This window comes from Athene cunicularia (assembly GCF_003259725.1).
Source record: "Athene cunicularia isolate RWA chromosome 3 unlocalized genomic scaffold, athCun1 chr3_part1, whole genome shotgun sequence".
Lineage (NCBI taxonomy): Eukaryota > Metazoa > Chordata > Aves > Strigiformes > Strigidae > Athene > Athene cunicularia.
This window is the reverse complement of record NW_020799097.1, coordinates 59,972,316-59,992,967: the sequence shown is the minus strand read 5'-3', so window position 1 is coordinate 59,992,967 and position 20,652 is coordinate 59,972,316. Positions and strand designations below refer to the sequence as shown.

At 38.6% G+C, this 20,652-nt stretch overlaps 1 protein-coding gene across 2 annotated transcripts in view; it reads left to right on the top strand.

Moving 5' to 3' along the window:
* The first annotated feature begins 845 nt into the window (after positions 1-845).
* The window catches only part of ARHGAP18 (Rho GTPase activating protein 18), a 61,598-nt gene continuing 41,791 nt past the window's right edge, over positions 846-20,652 (top strand). The window contains exons 1-2 of one of the 2 annotated variants that reach the window (XM_026845461.1): positions 846-852; positions 17,164-17,167. Coding sequence is in view for 1 of the 2 variants with exons in the window: in XM_026845460.1 (XP_026701261.1) it covers positions 5,019-5,023 (5 nt within the window). In the remaining variant the exon portion in view is untranslated. Of the gene's footprint in view, positions 853-5,003; positions 5,024-17,163; positions 17,168-20,652 lie in introns of those variants that run through there. The other variant, XM_026845460.1, reaches the window with a different exon arrangement.

The following is a 20,652-nucleotide window of genomic DNA, read 5'->3' as shown; positions in this document are numbered from 1 at the left end:
GCAGTTTCCATCTCTATTCTTTCAGAGAGAAAAGCTCTCATTCCTTTCCCTCACTTTTCCCACCAGTGACTCACTCTTGGAATTGTAATCCAGTGAAATCCAGTATGAAGGACTAAAGTGCTGTGAGGAACACATATAATGCTCAGTGCACAAGCAACAAACTCACAAGGTGATTATTACTCACTACTGATAGAAGTTAGTGGAGCCTTTTACAATTTCATTTACAATCGGCTAGTACAGCACAGATTTCAGATTCTCCATGTCATCACAGCATTTGTTGTTCCTAACCCCTGTAACCTGTCTTTCATGATGCCAGTATGGATGGCTCAGCACAGTATCTTCATTCTGCAAAGCAAAGATCTATCACACTACAGCTGACCTTCTGAAATCATACCAGTCTTTTTATCTGTTAACAGGCTCTACATGAGCACAGTCTTAATCTAAATGCATTAGAAACATCTTTCCTGCCTGGATTTGGATTTGCCTGCTAATTTGAACCGTGTATATTGTCTGATGCTTACCAACATCTTCAGATAGATCCGATAGGCAACAGTACATTAACTTGCTTTATTTAGAATTGCTTTTGTGTCTTTGTACTCCACGCATGTATAAATATGTACTGCAGACCCTTAATGTGTTGCTTAGTTACTGGTGTATTAATCTCAGTAACTTGATCTACTGACAACAAGACATGGTATCTCAACATTTCCTGCTTCCTTGATTCCGGATTCCTGCTTCATGGGGTTCCTCCTCCCCCTAGTTTGCCCCTTATTTCTTCTTTGAATTTATCTTGCTCCTGCCTTTAGTTGTTTCTATGTCTTTCCAATTGATTAAAAAGTCCTCCTAGTGCCTGTTACCTGTTATCAGGTTGCTGCTCTATTTTATCTTGGTAGATGGAGCAAATAATTCTCTTTAAGTCTCTTTATTTCTTCAGTCTGAAAATCCTTTTTGTGACACTTTTCTTCAGCATTTTCAGTATCCTTCTTTATGCTTGCCCTTCTACTTTGCTCCTCCTTCACCCCTTAGCCTGAATTATCTGCAGTACTTCAGTGTCAGTCTCATGAGTGTCACCTACACAGGTAGAATCGCTTCCTTGCTGCTAATTACCACCTCAGCCAATTGTATATGATGCAGTCACACCATCTTGTTTTTCTAAGCATCCTGGTTGAACTCACTTTGAGTTGCATGTCCTTTCTGAGCCGTAGATGTGCTCAAACTCTTCTTTTTCAGTGCAGTCCTCATTGTGTAGACATTGTCAGTGTTTCTCGTCCTTCCACTTAGCATCTGTCAGTATGATAAAACAACATTATTTCAATAAGTCCAGTTCATTAGGTGACCGAAATTATTCTGTGTCATGGATGTAGGTTTGATTTAATGCCCTTCACTATCAGTGCAAACAGTCTATTTGGTTCTACTCTGGGTCAAGTCCTTAAATAGACATAAAATGAGAGTAACTGCTGAATCAGTGGAGCTACATAGCAGAAAAGAGGAAAATCAGAGCCTTCTGTACATAGGCTTTTTTATTTTAATGACATGAAGAGAATGAGATGTCATGCTTGTCTAGCTTTAAGGAATGTGAAGCATAATGGCCTTTTGAACATTTTAATTAGAGGCTTTCACTTTTTTGCTTGATTGTGTACAAATCTAGATGATACAGAGCATAATACAATGTATTACTAAATGTGTTGTTATAAGCATGTAGACTTTATGCAAAACTGGACGTCTGATGAACAAAGTGCCAAAGGAGCTGTGTAAATCTCAACTCCAATGTTCGCTCTCTAGTTGTGGTATCAAATGAATGTTTTAAAATTGTTTCTCTAAGTTCTTTTTCTTTGAAGAACAGAATTGTTGAACTTGTTTTTGAGTAAGTCTAATGGCATTTTCAGTCTGCTGGTACTGACACTGAATTGAAAAGTTTTAATCTATTGTTATTGCAAATATTTTACTGTTGTTTTGTAACTGTTACTAGTGAGGCTGGAGTTGAAAGCTGTAAGGTCTTAAAAGGCTACTCGTACATGTTTTGGTAAAGTTTGCAATGCCAGCACCCTTCTCTATTTTTAGTGCTTTTTTACTGGAGTTATTGAGTGCGCACCTTCATTTTTTTTCCCCTATGAATCAGAATACTATGGCTGAACGGAAGCCATAATTACAGTAAGTGATATAGTGAGGTTCCTGCTGTGAGTGACATTGCAAATTTATGTTACATATGAGTTGCTGACTGTCACTCCAGACTCCTCAGTAAATCTGCTTGGCCAGGGGAAGAAAAATTCACCACTTATAAGTTTTGAATATTTACAATGTGACAGTGGGCTGTTGGTTTTGCATTGAACCTGCCTGTTGAACTTGCCTGTTGATCTCAAAATAATCATGTTCAGGCAGGGAATTTAAAAGTTTATAACCAAATAAATAGGGGAAAAAATAAGGGGTTTGGGTTTTAGTATTTGGATGTGTAAAAAATAAATTGGCGTCATTTATTTCATAAGTACAGTTTTAGCCATCATTTTCTGAGGTATATTTTTGGTGATACCCCAAGCACCTTATGGGATGAGCACCTAAGCAATTTATCCCTCTGCACTCTTGAAAAAGCTGAGGTTATGAACTTATTCTTTGATCACTGTTTTGTGCCAACTCTCTTGTATTACAGCAGAATAAAATTGTGCACAGAAACAGTTACTTACATGGTCATACCTTCCCATGAGGATAAGCTGCTCGATATTCCCCCTTGTTCTGTGACTCTCTGTTCCCTGCCCTTCTTGCTACAGCATCCCAATCCTGTTAGCCCAGAAATGCTTTCATGAGAATTTCAGAGATTTTATCTGTCATGTTTCTACAACATTCTTCTTTCCTTGTGAGGCTTCTTAGGTCAAAAGGTGACAATAAAAATGTGTTGGAATTTTTCCTTTGCAAGGCCCCCAGTATTGTTGGAGAACTCAAAATGGTTTGGGGTGAAGTATGTGATTAGGAGCAAATGTGAATGTGTTTAGCATGCTTAGAAATGTGGTTGAAGGTACACCACACATGAGAAAGCAACAAAGTAAGAATAATGTTGTCTTCAGCAAATAAATATCTTGCATATTTAGTGCCAAACTGCAGCAGAAGAGTTGGCATGTTTTGCTTGATTTAGCATCAGTACAAATCTTCAATTTACTGCTCCTCAGACTACCTCTTCTTCCTGTCCAGCAGTCCCTAAACCACCCAGACAGCTTTCACTCTGGCTTCGGGAATTCAGATATTTTGTTTTCACTTCCCTATTTGAAAACCAGGAAAACGCATAAAAGGATGTGTGAGAATTGTTTGGTCAATGTTTAGTGATAATGTGCTCAGTAAAGTACATTGTTTATTTTTTATTATTTTTAATCAGTTGATTGTTTTTAGCTGATTTCTGTATAACTGTCAGAACAATAGTTGGCAGGACTCAAGGTCACTGATGAAATACTGTCTCTATCAGAAATTCTCTGCCTTTAATAAAATACAACAGTAAGATCCAGGACTATACTATACCCAGAGATAACAGGGAGCTTTGCCCCTGGTCTAAGATGCGAGATGCCCCTGGTCTAAGAACCTCTAATGCGAGGTTAGATTTTTTTAAACTGTACAAATAAAGCAGAAAGTTCTTGTAGGCTTGTAGTGGCCCAAGGAGTCATATTAGTAATCGTGGTTGTAGCTGTGGTTATGAGTGTGATCCCAGATACAAAGCAATAGGCTTGGAGCAGTAACCAGAAGCCTCAGCTACGGAACAGTGAGGAAGCTCGCTGGCCCGGTGCAGCAGGAGACCAGAGCTGTGGTTACCATGGGCTGGCGGAAGGTGCTTTCTCTGGGCAGTTCCTCAGAGAATGATAGATCTAACAGCTTCGTAGGGTAGCTGCTAGAGCCTCACAACATGGTTCCCTTTACCACAACCAGATAAGGGAACACTGGTAACAGTGTTATCACTGTGAGAATAGTCCCCTCCATCATTACAACCCATTGAGAGGGTGGGCTTTTGTGTCCTGCTAAGCTTGTTCTGATGGCTTGCCTGTGTCATCTTCTCCTGAGAAGCCTGTATTTCAGGTAGACTTGAGAAATATCTTCTTGTTCTATTGAGAGTATTATCTTGGGCGAAACATGCTGCACTATTTCCTGAAACTTTTTCTATCTTGGAGTGCCTCCTGAGTCTTGTCCTGAACCAGTAGAAGTTTTGATGTGCAGTGACAGTAGCTGCAGGTCAAGGCCATATTAAGCTGAGGTAAGTAGAAGCTGAAGAGAGTGGGGACATCACTGAAACTGGAGTTTCCTTACACATTTCACCTATGCCTTCCTAATGTTTTTCTTCCCCTGGCATTGGCATTTCTAAGCTGACTGAAGTAGGTTGAGATAGGTTAAAAAACAAATCCAACTGAAAGCAATATTTTTTGCAAGTTTTGTATTCAGACAGATTGTTTTCTTAATCTGGCTCAACAAGTGACTGCATCAGTAACAGTGCTGGCACAAGGGCAGTGATGGAAACCCTCAAGGAAAGGGGAATTTGACAGAATGCTCTGGCAGCAGCCTACATCTGTGCCAGTTTAGTGTGACCATTATGGAGCTGTGATTTGACAAGATAAGTCATTTTTATGAGTCCTAGTACTGGCTATGTCCACATCCTGTAAGAAGCTCACCTGATAAACTTTAACTCCATTGGTTCAGGTTTGTTAAAAAGGTATTTTATACCTTAACTTTGTACTGACAGTTTTTTAGGTAATTCAGGTACAGCTTGTCCTTTAGCAGCCACTCTAAAGCTAGCATAAGCTTCATCTCCAGCTCATTTAGTCCTGACTCACACCGTCCAGTGATTCAGTCATGTGCATGTCTACCTGCAAAAGGCAGGCTGTGATGTGAGAAGAGATCCTTAGGATCCAGGTGTGTTGAGCAGTGGGGAACACCTGCGCTCCTTTTACAGAGCTGCAGATAATCTGCCTTCCCCTCGTCACCTGCACGTGGCATCATGCAGCCTACCTCACAGAAAAAAATGAAAGTCCAGCTTGGATTCCCACACTGTAATGAGGTAAATTAAAGTGCAGTTTCTAAATTATGGTTGGTTGTTAGTTGATAAGCGCTTGAAAGCTTGCTGATTTGTGCCTTGTTTAAACACACCTTTCTTTGCTCTGAACTTTGCACCAGAGATTGCTTTGGTTTCATAGTGCCCAAGGTAGTACCTCAAAGCAGTATCAGGAATGAGAAGTATAAACAGAATGGCTCATATGATTTTTCTATAGGAAACACAGTGCAACTTTTCCCTACAGTATTTCTGTTTTAAGGGTAAAGAAAACTAACATTAAATATCTAAGACATACAAATATAAATAATTGAAAATATTATGTACTAATTAAAATGTCCCAAGCATCTGTCTAGTAACCCAAACTCTGCCTGCCTTCTCCTTTCAGAGAAGGATATTTACACTGTGGTACTTGTGCTCCTTTGAGGTGAAAGCTGAGAAAAAGACTATTTGTTTGAACTTCTTACTGTTGATGGTCATACAAGACCAAACTGAAATGTGATTTTTTTTTTTTCTCCTAGTTAGTAGGAGCTGCTTATGAAATTTTATGGGAAACTTTGAGCTTCATGCTGTGCAAGCTGGTATTTGGTACTTTGTACTTTGAATCAAAAAACAGCTTATGAAAATGTATGGTATTAAAATCTGTGTGATGTGGCACAGTGTTTTGGTTTTGGGGCCTTGCTTCAGCTTTTTAAGTGATTGTTTAAGAAAGTTTTGTTATCCTTTATTAGGGAGTATAAGGGAGACATTTGCTTATGTGTTTTTGCTCACCGTCCACTTGCTGAATTATTTGATAGAGATTTCACTCAGCAGAGACCTCAGTATAGGTTGTTAAAATTTTTCTTAATTTAAAATATATATATTTAATCTCTGATATTCAGATTAGATGTAAATTCAGTTTTTATTGTATACTTTTGAAGAAGTTGCTGAGTGAGATCCAGTTAGTTAGCATGTGAGAGTTAGCAGTTAGCTGAGGTGAAAAATGCATCTGTAGCCTGACTGGTGGTCAGTACATCTGCAGAGGGCCATGCCAGTGAGAAGAGGGGCAGGAGATGGGATGGGACAGAATGTCAGAGCACTCAGCGTAAGCAACCTTGTATGATAGACTTCAAACCTTTCAAATCGTTTATTATAATATAAGCTTGTATGTAAAATTTTGTAGGGGCCTGGATCCAGGCTCTTGGCTATCTTTTAGTAATGATGTTTCCTCTCCTATGGATGCTGGGATTCATTCCTCCTGGAAAAGATTACTGGGCTGTGCTGAATGGTAGCTTCCTTGGGGCACATCTCCACTGCAGTGTGCTCAGACCTTAGCCCAGCACTGACATGGCCCTGTTGGATATCTGTGTAGCCATAGTCATGTGGGTTTAAGGCGAGGCTGAGAAACCTTTCCTTCAGTCTGGCTTGGTCTTTTGTTTATTGTTTCTTTTTTCCCCGTGTGTGGTGTGGTGTTGATACAGGTGCACAACCTCTGATTCTGGACCAGTTTTGGTGCCTTTTGTACAATGCTCTGTTATGTTGGTCTCCTAGAGGTTTGTGAATCTCTATTTCCTTCTCACCATCTAAGTCTTCTCACATGGGTATTTTTATATAAAAATGTAATTCAACTTTGATCCAAAGGAGCTTCAATTAGATAAAGAATATTCTACTATGACAGTAGGTTATCTTGCACAAATCACTAGCAGGAGATACTGTTCTTATTAAATAGAAGAATCAAGGTCACATCTGCCTATGCTGTTTCTTTTTTTTTTGTTTGTTTCTTTTTTTTTTTTTTTTTTTTTTTTTTTTTCTCACTTGATTTACAACCTTCTTATCTACAGAAAATCTTTGTACATGCAAACATTTTTCTACGTGGGTGTATTGGTAAATGCCTTTATTTGTTCCTATGATGTATACTGACTTGTGTAATTTTGTGTGCAGCTATAGCTATAATTCAGTTTGCTGGCTAGGAACACTCTAAGTTTTTGGCTAGCAGTGTTGCTGTAGGCAACAATTTTTGCTATAAAATCTCTTTTATTCCACTACTATAAATTACTTTCTACAATTTTGATTTCCTTTAATTAAGACTAGAATTTCTTCCCTGTCTGGATGGATTTATTTTCTTCCATTCTATAATACATGTAGTACATAAGTATATACGGTTTTATATGAATAGATGATCTGGAATTCTATGGATGGGTTTTCTGATTTCTGTGGAGTGATGGTCTAATTTCATCTGAGCACACAGGTAATTTTCTAGATATGCATATTAACTTCTTAAGATTTGTTTAATTTTCATTTAATTTTGTTCAACTTGCAAATCAGGATGGGGAGATAAAAGCATTTTGTTACAATAAGCAACATCATCTATTAATGAATATCTGAAATAATAGGGGACTCTTACACTCAGTGTAAGACTGCTTAAAACCTATTAAAATTGATAAAGTTGTCCCACAATATTATGTGATCTCTGCAAAAAAAACCCCACCTGTTCTTAAGACTATTTGTGAAGTTGGAAGTCTAGAAGTGAAAAGTAACTGGATGATTTCTCATTTTATACATCATTGTTCCAATAATTATAAAAGCTGTTCACCTCTCACTTTGATGCAAAACTTCAAAGGTGACTTATTCAAGTAAGTTGTTCCATTATACCACTACACTGTTAACATGAGAAACTAATCTCTGTTTCCATTTAAGTTGACATTATTTTAATTGAGTTACTGAATGTTTTGTACTTATTCTTAATTTTTTTTAGATGCATTCTCCTTTTTTTTTTTTTTAATTGAAAGATACATTTATGCCAATATGTTCTTTATATCATTACTGAATTATTTTTTTGTCTGGTTTTAGGAACTTTTAGTCACCTGTAGTAAGTTATAGCAAGATTCTTCTGAAGACTGATGAAATTTATCTGAGTTGGAATATTAGTATGCAGTTAGATTTTTTTGATTTAAAGTGGAAAATTAAAACTGTTCAGGGAAACATACCCTGAAAGGGTACCCAAGTTGCTTTTGCTAGTAGGAGCAACACTTTAGCAATTTATAGTAACCAGTGAGGGAACTGTAGTATTTTAAATCTTTGATTTTTCTTGGTAACTGTGACTTTGTTTTTGTGGCTTGTTCTGAGCTAGCCAGAGGTGATCTCTTGTCCCAGTTCAAGCTGTTGCTGTCAAGAGAAGCCATTGCTAGTACTCTAAACAAGGAAATTATTTGCAAAGTCATCTTCAAAAGAACACAACAGTATGTAAGCTGCCTCGTGGCTGGCCTCAATAGTGCTAACGGTACAGAGCACATGTTTCCCAGGCCTTTGTCCTGAACCCAGAGTAATGTATTCTTCACTGATAGTTGTCCACCAGTGTGATCTGTCAAACCCTAGCTTGGCAAAGTAATCTCAGGAAGTCCACCGTCACCTTTTCAATATCTGTGAGTCCAAGTGGTAGCCAGTCTTCTTGCAACTGGTTGCCATCTGGGAAGGGTGGGAGAGTACTGCTGCAGTGAGGGGTCATGGGACAATCAGCTGTGTGAGGCTACTGAAAGGACATCCATATCGATTTAGTTTCTTAAGGAGGAGGCTTGTGACCCTTGCAAGCAGAAGAGGGTATTGCTTTGTCTTTTTCCATTACAAAGGATCCCTCATGTCACAAGTTTTGCTTTCTCAGAAGCACCTGCTTCGCATGGTTGTCACCAGGTTGCTGCTGCTTGGCACATGGCAGTTCGCCTGCTCATTGTCTGCCTGAGTGAGCTCTCCATAATATGAGGAAATTGTTAAAGTTAAGGGTATATGAGCAAAACATCTTGCATGTTGCTTTTGCTAGATACCCCAAGGTTTGCTTGCCTCTGCTTGTCTGTCTTGACAGTTTGGAAGAAAGGCAAGGTGGCTGGCATATCCAGCTGTGGCAGTCTCGTGTGTAGATAATTACCAGACCGATGCAGCTGTGTACACTCTGGTTCCCTTAAAGGATGCCTTGCAGCTGCTTTTATAATGACCTATAGGATTAAATGGGATTAAGAAAAAACTAATGACAAGGGCCATTCCAAGTCCTTTGTACAGTTTTGGGAATCCAGGTCTTCTGTGCCAAGTTGAATGAGCAATACAAAGGAAGAAGCAGTGGCACTGGGTTTTTTTTTGTGGGAAGTGGCTGAACTGCTTAAAGGATGACTGTGTTACTTTGGATGCCTCCTGGTGACCTCCAGTGGAAGAAAGCCTAGTGGTTGGCTGGAGGCTCAGGGCTGAGGTGATGCTGATGGCCTTTCCATGGATGTTGACCCATCACTATTTCTGAATAAAGAATTACTCTCTGCTGTGGCCGCAGAGAGTGGTGATTCACACTGGGCTCATGGCATGCTTCAGCTATGTATCTAGTTGGCTCTGATGTTATGGTGCAGTCCTCTGGCAGTCCTGACAGCTGGAATTTTCCCATGCAGTGTCTGCTGGTAAACAGAGGTAACTTTCCATTTCTTCCAAATTGGAATGCGTGTACAATGGGCTGGCTGCCTTACTGCTTGTGCTGTCTTTGGAAGGGTCTGCTTGTAAGGGTGGGGAGATGCCAACATGTGGCACATGGTTGTTTTGAAGTGTGAATTTAGGCTGCTCCCAGAAGGGCGCTCAAAGGGAGCTGTCTGCATCTGGCGAGTTACTGTAGAGGGTGAGGTGGCCTTGAGGTGTTGCCCTTGCATGCCCAGGTTGCGCTGGTGTGAAGCCTGTGTGAACAGAGAAGGAATTGGAGCCAAAGAGCATTACTTTGTCACTTTTGGGGAAGAGGCAACTTCGGTGTATTACTTCATTGTTTAAAACAATAGGGTCTGTACTTGGTAATAAAAAGTCATATTTATTCTGAGAGGGCATTCTACAAGTCATTCTAGCTGATTTACTTCCAAGTGAGCTGTCATGAAATGGTGAAAAGGGAAAATTAGGTCAGTTGCCTAGAGGACAGAGTCAATGAAAATATCCCTAAATTCCTCACTGCACCTTCCTGACTTTCAAAGAGAAAGGAGATCTGAGCACCTGATGGATAAAAACACCCAACAAGGGTAGCAGAAGTGGTAAAGTATACACACCGGTTTTGCATTTAGAGAATCGAGAAAATAGTATAATTTCGGTATATGGGCATTTGTCTGTTTTTGAAAGTCTCCTTTTTATCTTTATGTTAGAAATTCAACAGCAAATTTACAACACATTTTACTTCCCTTGCCATTGCTCTGATGACTTACATTGTAGGTTTTAAACCCTTTTGATGCTGACAAGTGCATGATCACATTTGTGTCAATCTGTCAGTGCTTGTGTAGTCTTTATAAATGTCAGGCTTTGTCCAGGTGCCTTGTTTTGGTGAGGGAATTATTCTTTATCCTCTGAGATAGAATTTGGCTACTTATACAATCAAGTAATTTTTTGTATCCTAAGATTTCAAGTGTGTGCTTTCACTGCAGAAAATGGTAAGAAGGCGTTTACTTTAATACCTCTGGTAGGAAGGGGCTCAACTGTGTCACCCTGCCTGAGCCTGAAGGATGTATTTCTCACCTAGCTCATGCCCAGAGATGTTTGGTCCCTTCATCATCTCCCCACCACTGTTGGTATGTCACCCTAAGTTTTAGTATGTGTCAGAGAGCGTTTCAGAGCTGGAAAGCCAGCAGTGTCCTGCCCGTCATGGTGAGGTGACATGAGAGCTGGGGATGGGACAGAGTGGTCAGGCAGTGCAGCTTGGGAGCTGGGAGTGAAGGACTCGTGGGGCACCCTACAGATTCTGCTCTGGTTTGTCTCACACCTTGTTCCCTTTGAGGTTTAGAAGTGTCTCTGCTCTGTGCGCCCACCCAGGTCAGGCCTGATTAAGGCTGCCTTTCCTTCTCCCCCCTGCCCCCCGCCCCCCACCTCCTTCCCCACAAGTTGCAGGTTTAGGTCACCATCATAATATGATGATTTCAAATTCATTAAAATGGAGTTTTGATATGTGACTTAATATTGCATGCAGCAAATGTTGTTTTTTTATTTTTCCTGTGTACATATGATACTGTATAAAAACATATGTTATCCATTTTTAGAAGATGCGTCTCGTAATGGGAAGTACAGATGTCTCTCACGAGGAGCTTGGTCCTGTAACTAAAAATCACAGATAGTAATGCTCAAGAGTACATGACATTGCTCTTGTTCTTCTGTACACAGTGTGTGTGCTTTCAGCAAAAGAAAATTTGATTTTTTTATTTATAGAAGCATCTGCATATGGATTGTGCCTTATTTCAGGTTTAATGTGTTGTATGCAAAACATTGTATTTCATTTTGCTTGATTATTACTGGGGTCTGTAATCACAGCTACTTAGTGTTAAAAGTAAGTGCTATTTTTACCCTGTTGACACAAAGGAGTATGTCTGTAGTTGAAGTCAGGGATTTAACCTCTAGATACATAGGGAAAGTTAAAAGAGTACAATGTCATTTTTACTTACATTTTTTGTTGGCAATTAAGCCTCCACTGAAGTGTTTTGTTTGAGAATGTAGGGTAAAAGTTATGGCTAATATTAGTGATGCAGTAATTTAAAAAAGACAGATTGATGTTGCTTTATATAACTGATTTACATCTTCCAAAATAGGCTCATACCTTTTTTGAACAATAATAATGAAGAACCTTACCAGCTGAAAAACCATAGGTGGCACCTGTATGTTGTTGTAGAAACTGGTATCTCTCATGTTTGTAAGTTTCCTGGTAAAGAAAGAGGAAGCAAATCAAATAACTTTCCTAAATAACTTCTATTAAGAATTGTCATCTACATAATTTATAAATCTAAAAAATGACAGGTTTGGGGTTTTTTAACTTATTACCAGTAATTAAATCCCAGAATTCTCACAGTCCCTGCCTGCATCCTCTTTTTGATGAGTGTAATTTAAACTAAATTTGGTAAGAGTTCTTTTGGTCTTCTATTTCCATAACTTTGGAAACATTTTTTTCTTATTTTCCTAGGAGCACATTTTTTTTTTTCAGCTGCAGAGCAAGCACTGTCTGTCAGCCTTCCCTTTCTGACCAGTCTTGAATATTTCCTCTTGCTGCCTTAAAATATTACGACAGGCTTCCATGACCTTGTTATCTTTTGATGAACTTGTTGCCCATGTACCCATATGGAAAGGAGACTGCTTTTGCCAAGAAAGAATCAGATCTAAAAGTAAAGAACAAAAAATGTTATGCTGTTAGTGGAAATGAGAAACAAGGATTACATGTGTGAAATCTTTATCAACTACTAATAAAATACATACGGGATTTTGTTTTAGGGTTTTTCATTTTGAACAGTTGATCCTATTAAATGATTGGTATTAGCATGTTTTGTTTAACTTTTCTTAATTTCCAGTGTTTGTTTCTTTTCTGTTTTTTGCCCTCTTGTTTGGGTTGTATTATGTTCTTTTTGTTTTTCTCCTTTCCTGGAACTAAACAAAACCTTTTAAATCCTTACTGTTGAAGTTTTGCTTTTGTATTCATCTTGATGCTTGGACCTTGTGGACAGGTAGCATGGTAGTAAATTCTGTGGTAGGCGTGTTTCCAAACTTGCAAATGGATGCAGCTGTCTATTCAGATTGATAGCTGTACATCTGTATACTTAATCTGTAAGTAAAGGGACATACCTACACATACAAGTACCAGTAAAGCTTTGCAGGGAGTTTGGTTGAAAAAGTACAAGTTTTTATGTCTTTTCTGCCAATGTTCAGAAAGCAGAGGTGGTAGCAAAGAGGGAGACGGAAGGAGAGAATCTGTGGTCCCAAGTTGCTTGCAGCTTGCTTAGTTGTCTACTGACATTTAAAAACTACCAGAAATGTGAGAAGGGAGGGTATATATTAATGTAATTTTGTTTTATTTAGTAGGGTTCTTGCTGGGTCATAGGACACCAAGCCTTTGGAAGTGCTTGTTAGTGCAGAGAGGGCTGAAGAGAATTAAGTTGTTACAGCCCAGGAACAGGTATTTCCCAGGAATATTTGCTCAGAAGCATGAATTTGGTAGGAAATAAGATGTTGCAAAGGCTCATGGCTTTAGTAGTTGCCCTTGAAGATAAAAAATAAGAATTGTGACTGACTGGGTGCCCTGTTCAATCTCTTTGCTTTTCCTGAGGTGACAGTGGATTTTGCAGCTGCCCTCTTTGTGCGGTAGGTCTGTGGGGAAGGGGTGTGAAGGAAACAACTGGATGATGGCAGACCTGCATTGCCCTCCACCTCTGCCATAGCTTGTTCTGCCTGGCTCCTACTAGAGGGGTTCCTCAAAGCAGGTTTGCCCCATGCGTAGGGATATCTGCAGCGTTATTGAGCTCCTCTGAGAGCAGGTGAAATCCAAGTGACCACTTTCGAAGCTGGTTGCAAACACCTCCTTCCTCATGCTAAGCTTGAACCTAAATCCAAATGATCCACCCCTTGCAGCCTTGAGGCCTTCCTCTCTCCTATACCCTTGCTTTTAAGGATGCTTCTTAACATTGCCCTCTCTGACAGTTTTGCTTGTGAATAGAATATTGGAGTTCTGGCTCACCTTGTGCATGCTGCTCTTCTCAGCCCTTTCTGTTTCCTTCTCTCTCTCTCTCTCGTCTAGCTTCTTTGAGAGTACCTTTATCTACTTTGTCTTACTGAGTCTTTCTTGGTGGTTTATTTGGACAATGAAAACGGTTTCTTTACAAAACATCTTTAGACTCCTGCATAGATTTCCTTGCCTGCTGTTTGGGAATGCTCACACAAATTAATTTACAATTTCTTCTGAATGTAAGGATTATATTGTAATAAATTGATTGTGAAAGTGTGCCAATTTCCTCCAAGCATAAACAAAACTACTGAATTGTGCTGTAGGCCTTATATTTGCAAGTAACAGGGTTATAGGTCTAAGTAATAGGTCCTTTAACGTGGTAAGAAAGCTAATTGCTTTTAGAGGCAAAAAAGTGACTCTAGTATAATTTCATGGCTGTAACTGTACTTTACTAGGTGGTCCTGGTATTTGCCAGGACAGCTTCAATCAGGTTTTGTTGCCATGCTTATTTTTTTTTCCACTGTGAAAAGAAAAATAAATTATTTAAATCTTTCCTCTCTGTGCCTCTCAATAATGGAATTACAAATACTGTATCTATTTCACTTCCCGGTTATTCTCTTTGATATTTGTGGAGCTTGAAATAATCTCACACATGCTTTATTCTCTTCTTTGCGAGAAGATTAGTTCCAGTGGTTCTCTTAGAAGATTACAGAGAAAGTACTTTCAAAATGTGTATGATGTGTTCAAATATTTTCCTAATAAGCAGCATGAGAGTTGTTACAGAGAACATATTTGCATACATATTTGTAGTTGATATGAATTGGAGAATGAAAAATATCAAAACTGCAAAGTTTTGCCTCCATATGAAGCCAGGTGATGTAGAAGGCATTTGGAAGGAATGAGAAACTGACCAAGGAACGGAGCCAAAAATGTGACAAAGGAGGTTAGAGTGAAGCCATTTGTTTCCTTATTTTCCACTTGTGTGATTGTACCTATACAGGTCACCCAGGTTCCCTTGTCCTCTTGTTTTCCCCTCTGATGGATTTTGCACTCACAGGAATATCTATTTCTCTTTCTAAAATGTGTGGGTTTGACCCAGAAATTTCTATGGAATGACAAAAAATAGGGAGTATGTTTTCAAAGCCTTTGAGAGTTCATTCAAGTGGCATAAGAATTAAAAGGATCAGAACGGCAGGACCCGAGACAATATGGTCTACTTCATTTTGTCAATACAGAAGTAAAACCAAAACTGATTTCTTCTGATACTACTTCTCAGTTCAGTAATTGTGATAATTTTATTGCAAGTTTGATAATACATGATGTTCTATTTAAAGCTCCAAATCTGAGTTCGTGAGACTTGCCTTTCACTAAAAGAAATAAGCAGGATTCTGTATTTTATGGGTGGAGAATAAAGCTAAAAGCATGCACAGCTCAGACACTGGAATGCAGCAGTCCCCCCAAAAATGAGGAAACACAACTGGTACAGTCATTTTGTGGGGGACGGGCTTCATGGCTGCTGTTGCCAATCCTGAATTGTTTCTCACTTTATGTGTAGTGGAACAAGACCACGTTTATTCTGAAACAATCTGGGATGGCATATCAAATAACTCTTTTTGCAAATATATGTTCTAGTTTTAACACTTTTTTTTTTGATAGTAAATCATTTCACATCATCAATCATACACAGGGGCCATTAATCTGTACCATCATTTTAGATAGGGTGTGTATGTGTATCGGTTTACAGTAATTATAATTTATTTAATTTGAAGTGGAAAACAGGTAGAGTCTAAATGGCTGTGTAGAAACACGAGGTCCTATTAAAGGAAAAGTCATGAAATATTTTAATCTTCTTGGAAGTGCTGTGTATAGTTCAGGCAGATTAAGTTTTGGCATCTGGAATCTACCCTTTCTGGTGCAGTGGATTAGAATATTAAGTGTAATAGTCTGTGTCATTGCCAGAATTTCCTTCCTGTTTTCTACAGTGACAGGTTGGGGTTGGGAAAGGAGGAAGGTCATGTTCACCAAGGTAAAAAAAAATTACATAAATAATAATGAGGATGTTGCTGGAAGCGGTACAGTGTATACTTTTGAGACTTACACTCTGGCAGCCCTAACTTTGGCCCATTTTGCATTTATTATTCATGGAAAGGTTTAAAATGCCAATTTGTGGGGTTTTCTGGGTTTTGGGGTTTGGTTAGGGTTTTTTGTTTGTGTTTAGTTGTTTTTTTTTGTTAATCTCCAGAGCAGATTTGAGCAGGTATTAACAGCAGCTGATGGTATTACAAAAAAATCCTGAGACCATATTCTCTTTGCTCAGCCTTTTTTATGCTCATTTAGAAAGTGAGTACTGTTAAATACCCTCTCTGCAATCACTCTGTACTCTGTCTTTGGAAGGAGAACAGAGCTTTGCCTCAGTTCCTACTACTGTGGTTTTTCTTTGGAGCTTAGGGGGAATTTGGGCAAGTTTGATTGCAATTGACATTCCAAATGTCCCATAAGGTCACAGAACAGCCAAAATAAAATCCTTTAAGTTGGGAGAGAAGGAGCGCTAAGTGTCAGTCAGTTCACCAAGAACACTGGAAATTATGGTGATTTGTTACTGTTGTCTTTGTGTGTTCCATATGACTCTCTTGAAAGGATGGAGTAGGATGGAGTTGCAGGAGAGTTTTCAGTCACAAAAAGAGTAAATGATAGAAAAGGTAGAAAGGAGAGAATGCAGTTGTTGAAACAAGTGACAAGATTTAGGAGCTAGAAGGAAAAGCATAAGTACAAGCCCAGACTAAAGTTTCTCTAATGCCTTCCAAAAGTTATGAAGCACTTTAAATGGGGTGAGAAATATTTTTGTGCTCTTCTGGGCACCAAATGTCCAGATGTGGGTCTTGGTAGGTATTGCTTAAAGTTTATCTGCTGCTTGTGAAAGATAGTAATATTGGCTTTTGTTTGACAGGAGGTTTTAGCCATCAGTGAAATAGAATCTTTTTAATATGTTAAGCCATATAAAAAGGTGAAGACATTTACATTTAAAAAAAAAATAATTCAGTTAGGTAGTGTCATTACTCTGTGGCTTTATGCAAAATCCAGTTACTTTAGGAGAACCTGCTTTGATGTCTTTTTTTTTTTTTTTTTTTAAACAGGAGACTTTGAAAGATGCTCAATGCTGCACTGCAAAATACTGGATACTGTGCAAAGGGGTGGTGTGACAGAAATTTCTTAAAGTTGAAACCATTAGAATAAATGGTTTGATAATAAAAATTCTTGATTTAACACATCCTTGGAATCAAGGCCTTGCATTATCTTCATGTCTGATCTTTGGGATGCCACTTTGCCTAGAAACTGTGAAAGACCAGGATGCCCTTCTGGTAGGCACTGTGGCTATAGAAGGGTCTGGCAATCACCTCCCAGACCAGTGTCCCAGGGAGCTCAAGCCAGGCAACTGCTGTAGCCATTAGATTAGAGCTTTCTTTGGTTAATTCAGTTAAGAAGTCTTTGCACCTTGTGGTGCTATGTGCCTTTTTGAAAGGAGGGGAGGGATGGGGGGAGTTTCGGGCTTAGGAGCTTTACTTATTCCCACACTTCTGTAGCTCAGCCTTCAGGATGTGAAGCTGAACAGGAGACCACATTATTTTCCTCTCGTTATCTTCTTAGTTGTTTAGATTTGAAAGGACTTGGGAAGTCCTGTATTTATATTTAAGAGCACAGTATCTCATGGATGTGATTGCTCAGTAAATAGTTTTCAAAATGAGCTACAGTACCCATAGGCATTTTTTTGTTGTTTAAATCTAGTTAGCCTTTGTACAAACTTAAGACTACTTACGCCAATTACTGCTTAACTTTGTAACTCCTGTGTCAACAAGATAATTCTGTTTTGAGAGTGCTACTCTATTTATAGCCACAGGGCTGGAGTCTATCACAAACTCACAACAGCAGAGCTTCCTTTTTTCTGCCTTGCAGTTCACTGTGGGTCAGATCTTGATCTTTAATGCTCAGTGGTCCCGTGGTGAAAGACTCCAGAGATCTGAGAATTATTCTTGTTTCTGTCACTGATGTGCATGATGAATTTGAACAGCATGCTTCACCTCTCTGGGCCAAACAGCCACACTTCTATTTTTCCCTCTCACAGCCTTTGTGTATCTTGTGTCATCTAACCACGTGTTGGTATGATGCTCAGAATCAGTGAGCCCCAGTATTAGCTGAGATATGGCTGCAATAATACTACTAATAGCTATTACGTAAAGGGCCAAATGTCCACTGGCATTGGGAGTGATGACTCCTTTGCACGGGCATTTCAGAAGTTGCTGCTGTAATGTAGCTGTAGTCAGATAAGTTTTTGTTGTTTTACATAACTTTGGAAGTAAAGTCCTGGTTTATTGGGGTGCCAGAGAGTATATCTGAATGGGCTGCGGTTCTCAAGACATTGTCTGTACAAGAACCCCAGCAACAATAGTTAATGGCCAGGATTACTTAAAGAAGCTTTTAAGGTCTAACATACGAGGATTGTATTTTCAGTGTAGAGCTTAAGAAGGTGTAATTACTTGTCCAGTTTGACAAGTAATTACGTCACTTGATAATACCGTGCTTTTTTTGCACTGTTCTCAATGTTGGAAACTGGCTGATACAAACAAATATTTGTGAAACTTTAAGTCTTGTAGAACATTAATTTGGTCTTCAATTCGGAACCTGTTTAAAAACAGTGTTTGAGACTCCCATAGGCTTTGTTAGGCAGGTGTGGAAAAGGGCCATATTTGTTTAACCCCAAGGAGTCGAATCCCAATTGAGGTTAAACCCAGTAATTAATCAGATGGCCTCTTCCCTTTTTTCACTTGTGATGCTTTATAGTTGTGACAGTTTTTATTCAGGAAAGATTCGGGCCTGAATTTTGAATTCCAAAATTTGGGAAAAGCAGGTAGAAGAAAGGACCCTTAAAAGAGATTGCTAATTTGTAGTCAGAGAAGGTGTTTCATCCGTTGTTGCATTGTTGCAGTTTTTTTCAGGAAGAAGGTAACAGATTATAGAGACTGGTATCTTTTTGTTTTATGGTCATACTGTACTTAGTAACTGGACTTTATCCTTTCGTGGAGTTGGTGAACAGTCCTGCAATAATTCTGTTAGAGGAACTCCACTTCTCTTTCTGCTGTGTTAATCTATTATGTTTGGTTCAACAGTGTATTTATATTCCCAGTTTTTATGACCATGAATATCCTTGTATTAATTACACATCTAATACATGCATACCCATATATATAGTATATAAGGATACCATATGATTATGACGTTTGCATAGTGATGTAGAAAGATCATATTCAGATCCAAAATTAGTGGCTATCACTATAGAAATGACCAAAATTATCTTTTTCTCATCACTTGCTGTTTTAAAACATTAAAAGTCCTAAATTCTTGAGAGAGAAAAGTGGAAGTAATGGCAGAATTACTTTCTGTGAACTGAAATTATCTGAAATGCTAGTGAATGTGCACCTTACTAATTGTTTAATCTCTAGCTGCTGTAGTTTACATGACAGATGTCAGTTATGAACTGCAAAAAAGGCACTGGAACAGACAGATTTAGATTTCACAGGAAAGAAAATAAGGAGTAAAGCAACTGCACTAGTATAAAGTGACTGTTGATGAAACCAAAATCAGGCTGACAGAACCTGAAGAAAACCACATTTATATTATGGTGTAAAACAGTGATTTATGTGACAAGTCATATTTTCTTACAGGCTGAGAAAGGACATGGTCACAAAAGGGAAGGCTGAAAGCAAATACTTGCGCACAGTTCTCCCTTAAGTACTTGCCACAACTTGAAACTCATCAGTGCGTAGTGAAATAACCCAAATCTGGTTTCTTTCCTTGTAAATGTAAAGAATGGTGTTCATTACAAGAATTATTTTTAATGGCTCCTGTCTGGAGAGCTGGAGTGCTTCGTCTCACATCCTTGATGTTTCTAATAAATAAATGCATCTCCAGTGAGTGGGACAAGAAGATTAACTGCAGTAAGAGACTGCAGTAACTGAGATAAATAGGCAAAAATCTCATCGGCTTCAAAGGGCACGTGTCTGAGTATCAGAGGTCAGAACTGACTGTGTAATTTGGAAGTGAGAGTATTGCACTGCTCCCTGTAAAGCTATTTGAAGAGTAAACTATTTACTAATTATTGGAAATAGCTGTTAATAAGATTTTAATAGAGTTTGAGAGTGATGTTAGTGAAGACCTTAATGGAAATATGAGGGTTTTTTTTTGAAAAAACCTGCTGGAGAGTAAATTTACCATTAAGTAATTGGAAATGCTAAATGAGTAGAGTTTGAAAATTACATTGTCTGTGTTTGTTAGCAGTAGCTTACATTTTCAGGGGGAAGAAAAGAGATCTCCTTGAAGATACTTGTGAAAAGCAGTTTCCTTTTTTCAAATTTTAAATACAAAAACTGAACAACTAAAAACTTAATAATGTGCTGGAGAAGTAACCTATTTTCTGCAACCACAGTAATAGCTTTTTTTTGTAATGAACTGTGCTTATTTCCTACTGATAGTTTTTTTTTGAAAGCAGTCTTCCACAAAATTTTGTTTGCAGCATGCGGTATTTGAAATACTTCTTAATTTTATTTTTTTTTAATGAGTCTTTCTGTCAATGTGGAATTAAATATTTTTTAAAACGTTTCTCTTCCAGATTCCTTATAATATTAATACTAAGAATGATTACTTGTCCTCTTCTCTATTTTTTTCTTGGCCTTAACTTGTTCCCACCTGTGTGCTTTTATTGTGTGATATGCAAATCGTGCTTACTAAGCATATGTTTGGAGAAGGATTGAATTTAGTGAAAGGTCACAGCAGGAATCCCATGTTCTTGGTCTTGTCAACAGATACCTAAAAATAAAAATCTTAATTGGCAACCTGTTTTTCCCTATGCTGTAAATTTTAAAAATTATTTTTCTTATCTACACCAACCCTACGGTATCAAGACTGGTCCTTATTATCCTCAAAGAGTCTTGGGGTTTTTGTGCCTCTTTGTGCACAGGGGTTCATAGAAGGGACAGAGATGAGACTGCCTGGAGCTACTGCTGTGCAGATCATGCACCGAATACTGCTTCACTGGTGTCTTTCTCTGGTGGGGTATGCAAAGCAAGAAACATTGAACCCCAAGTGAAGTGAAAACAAGATCTGACCTGCTCTGTCAGCTAAAGTTCTAGCA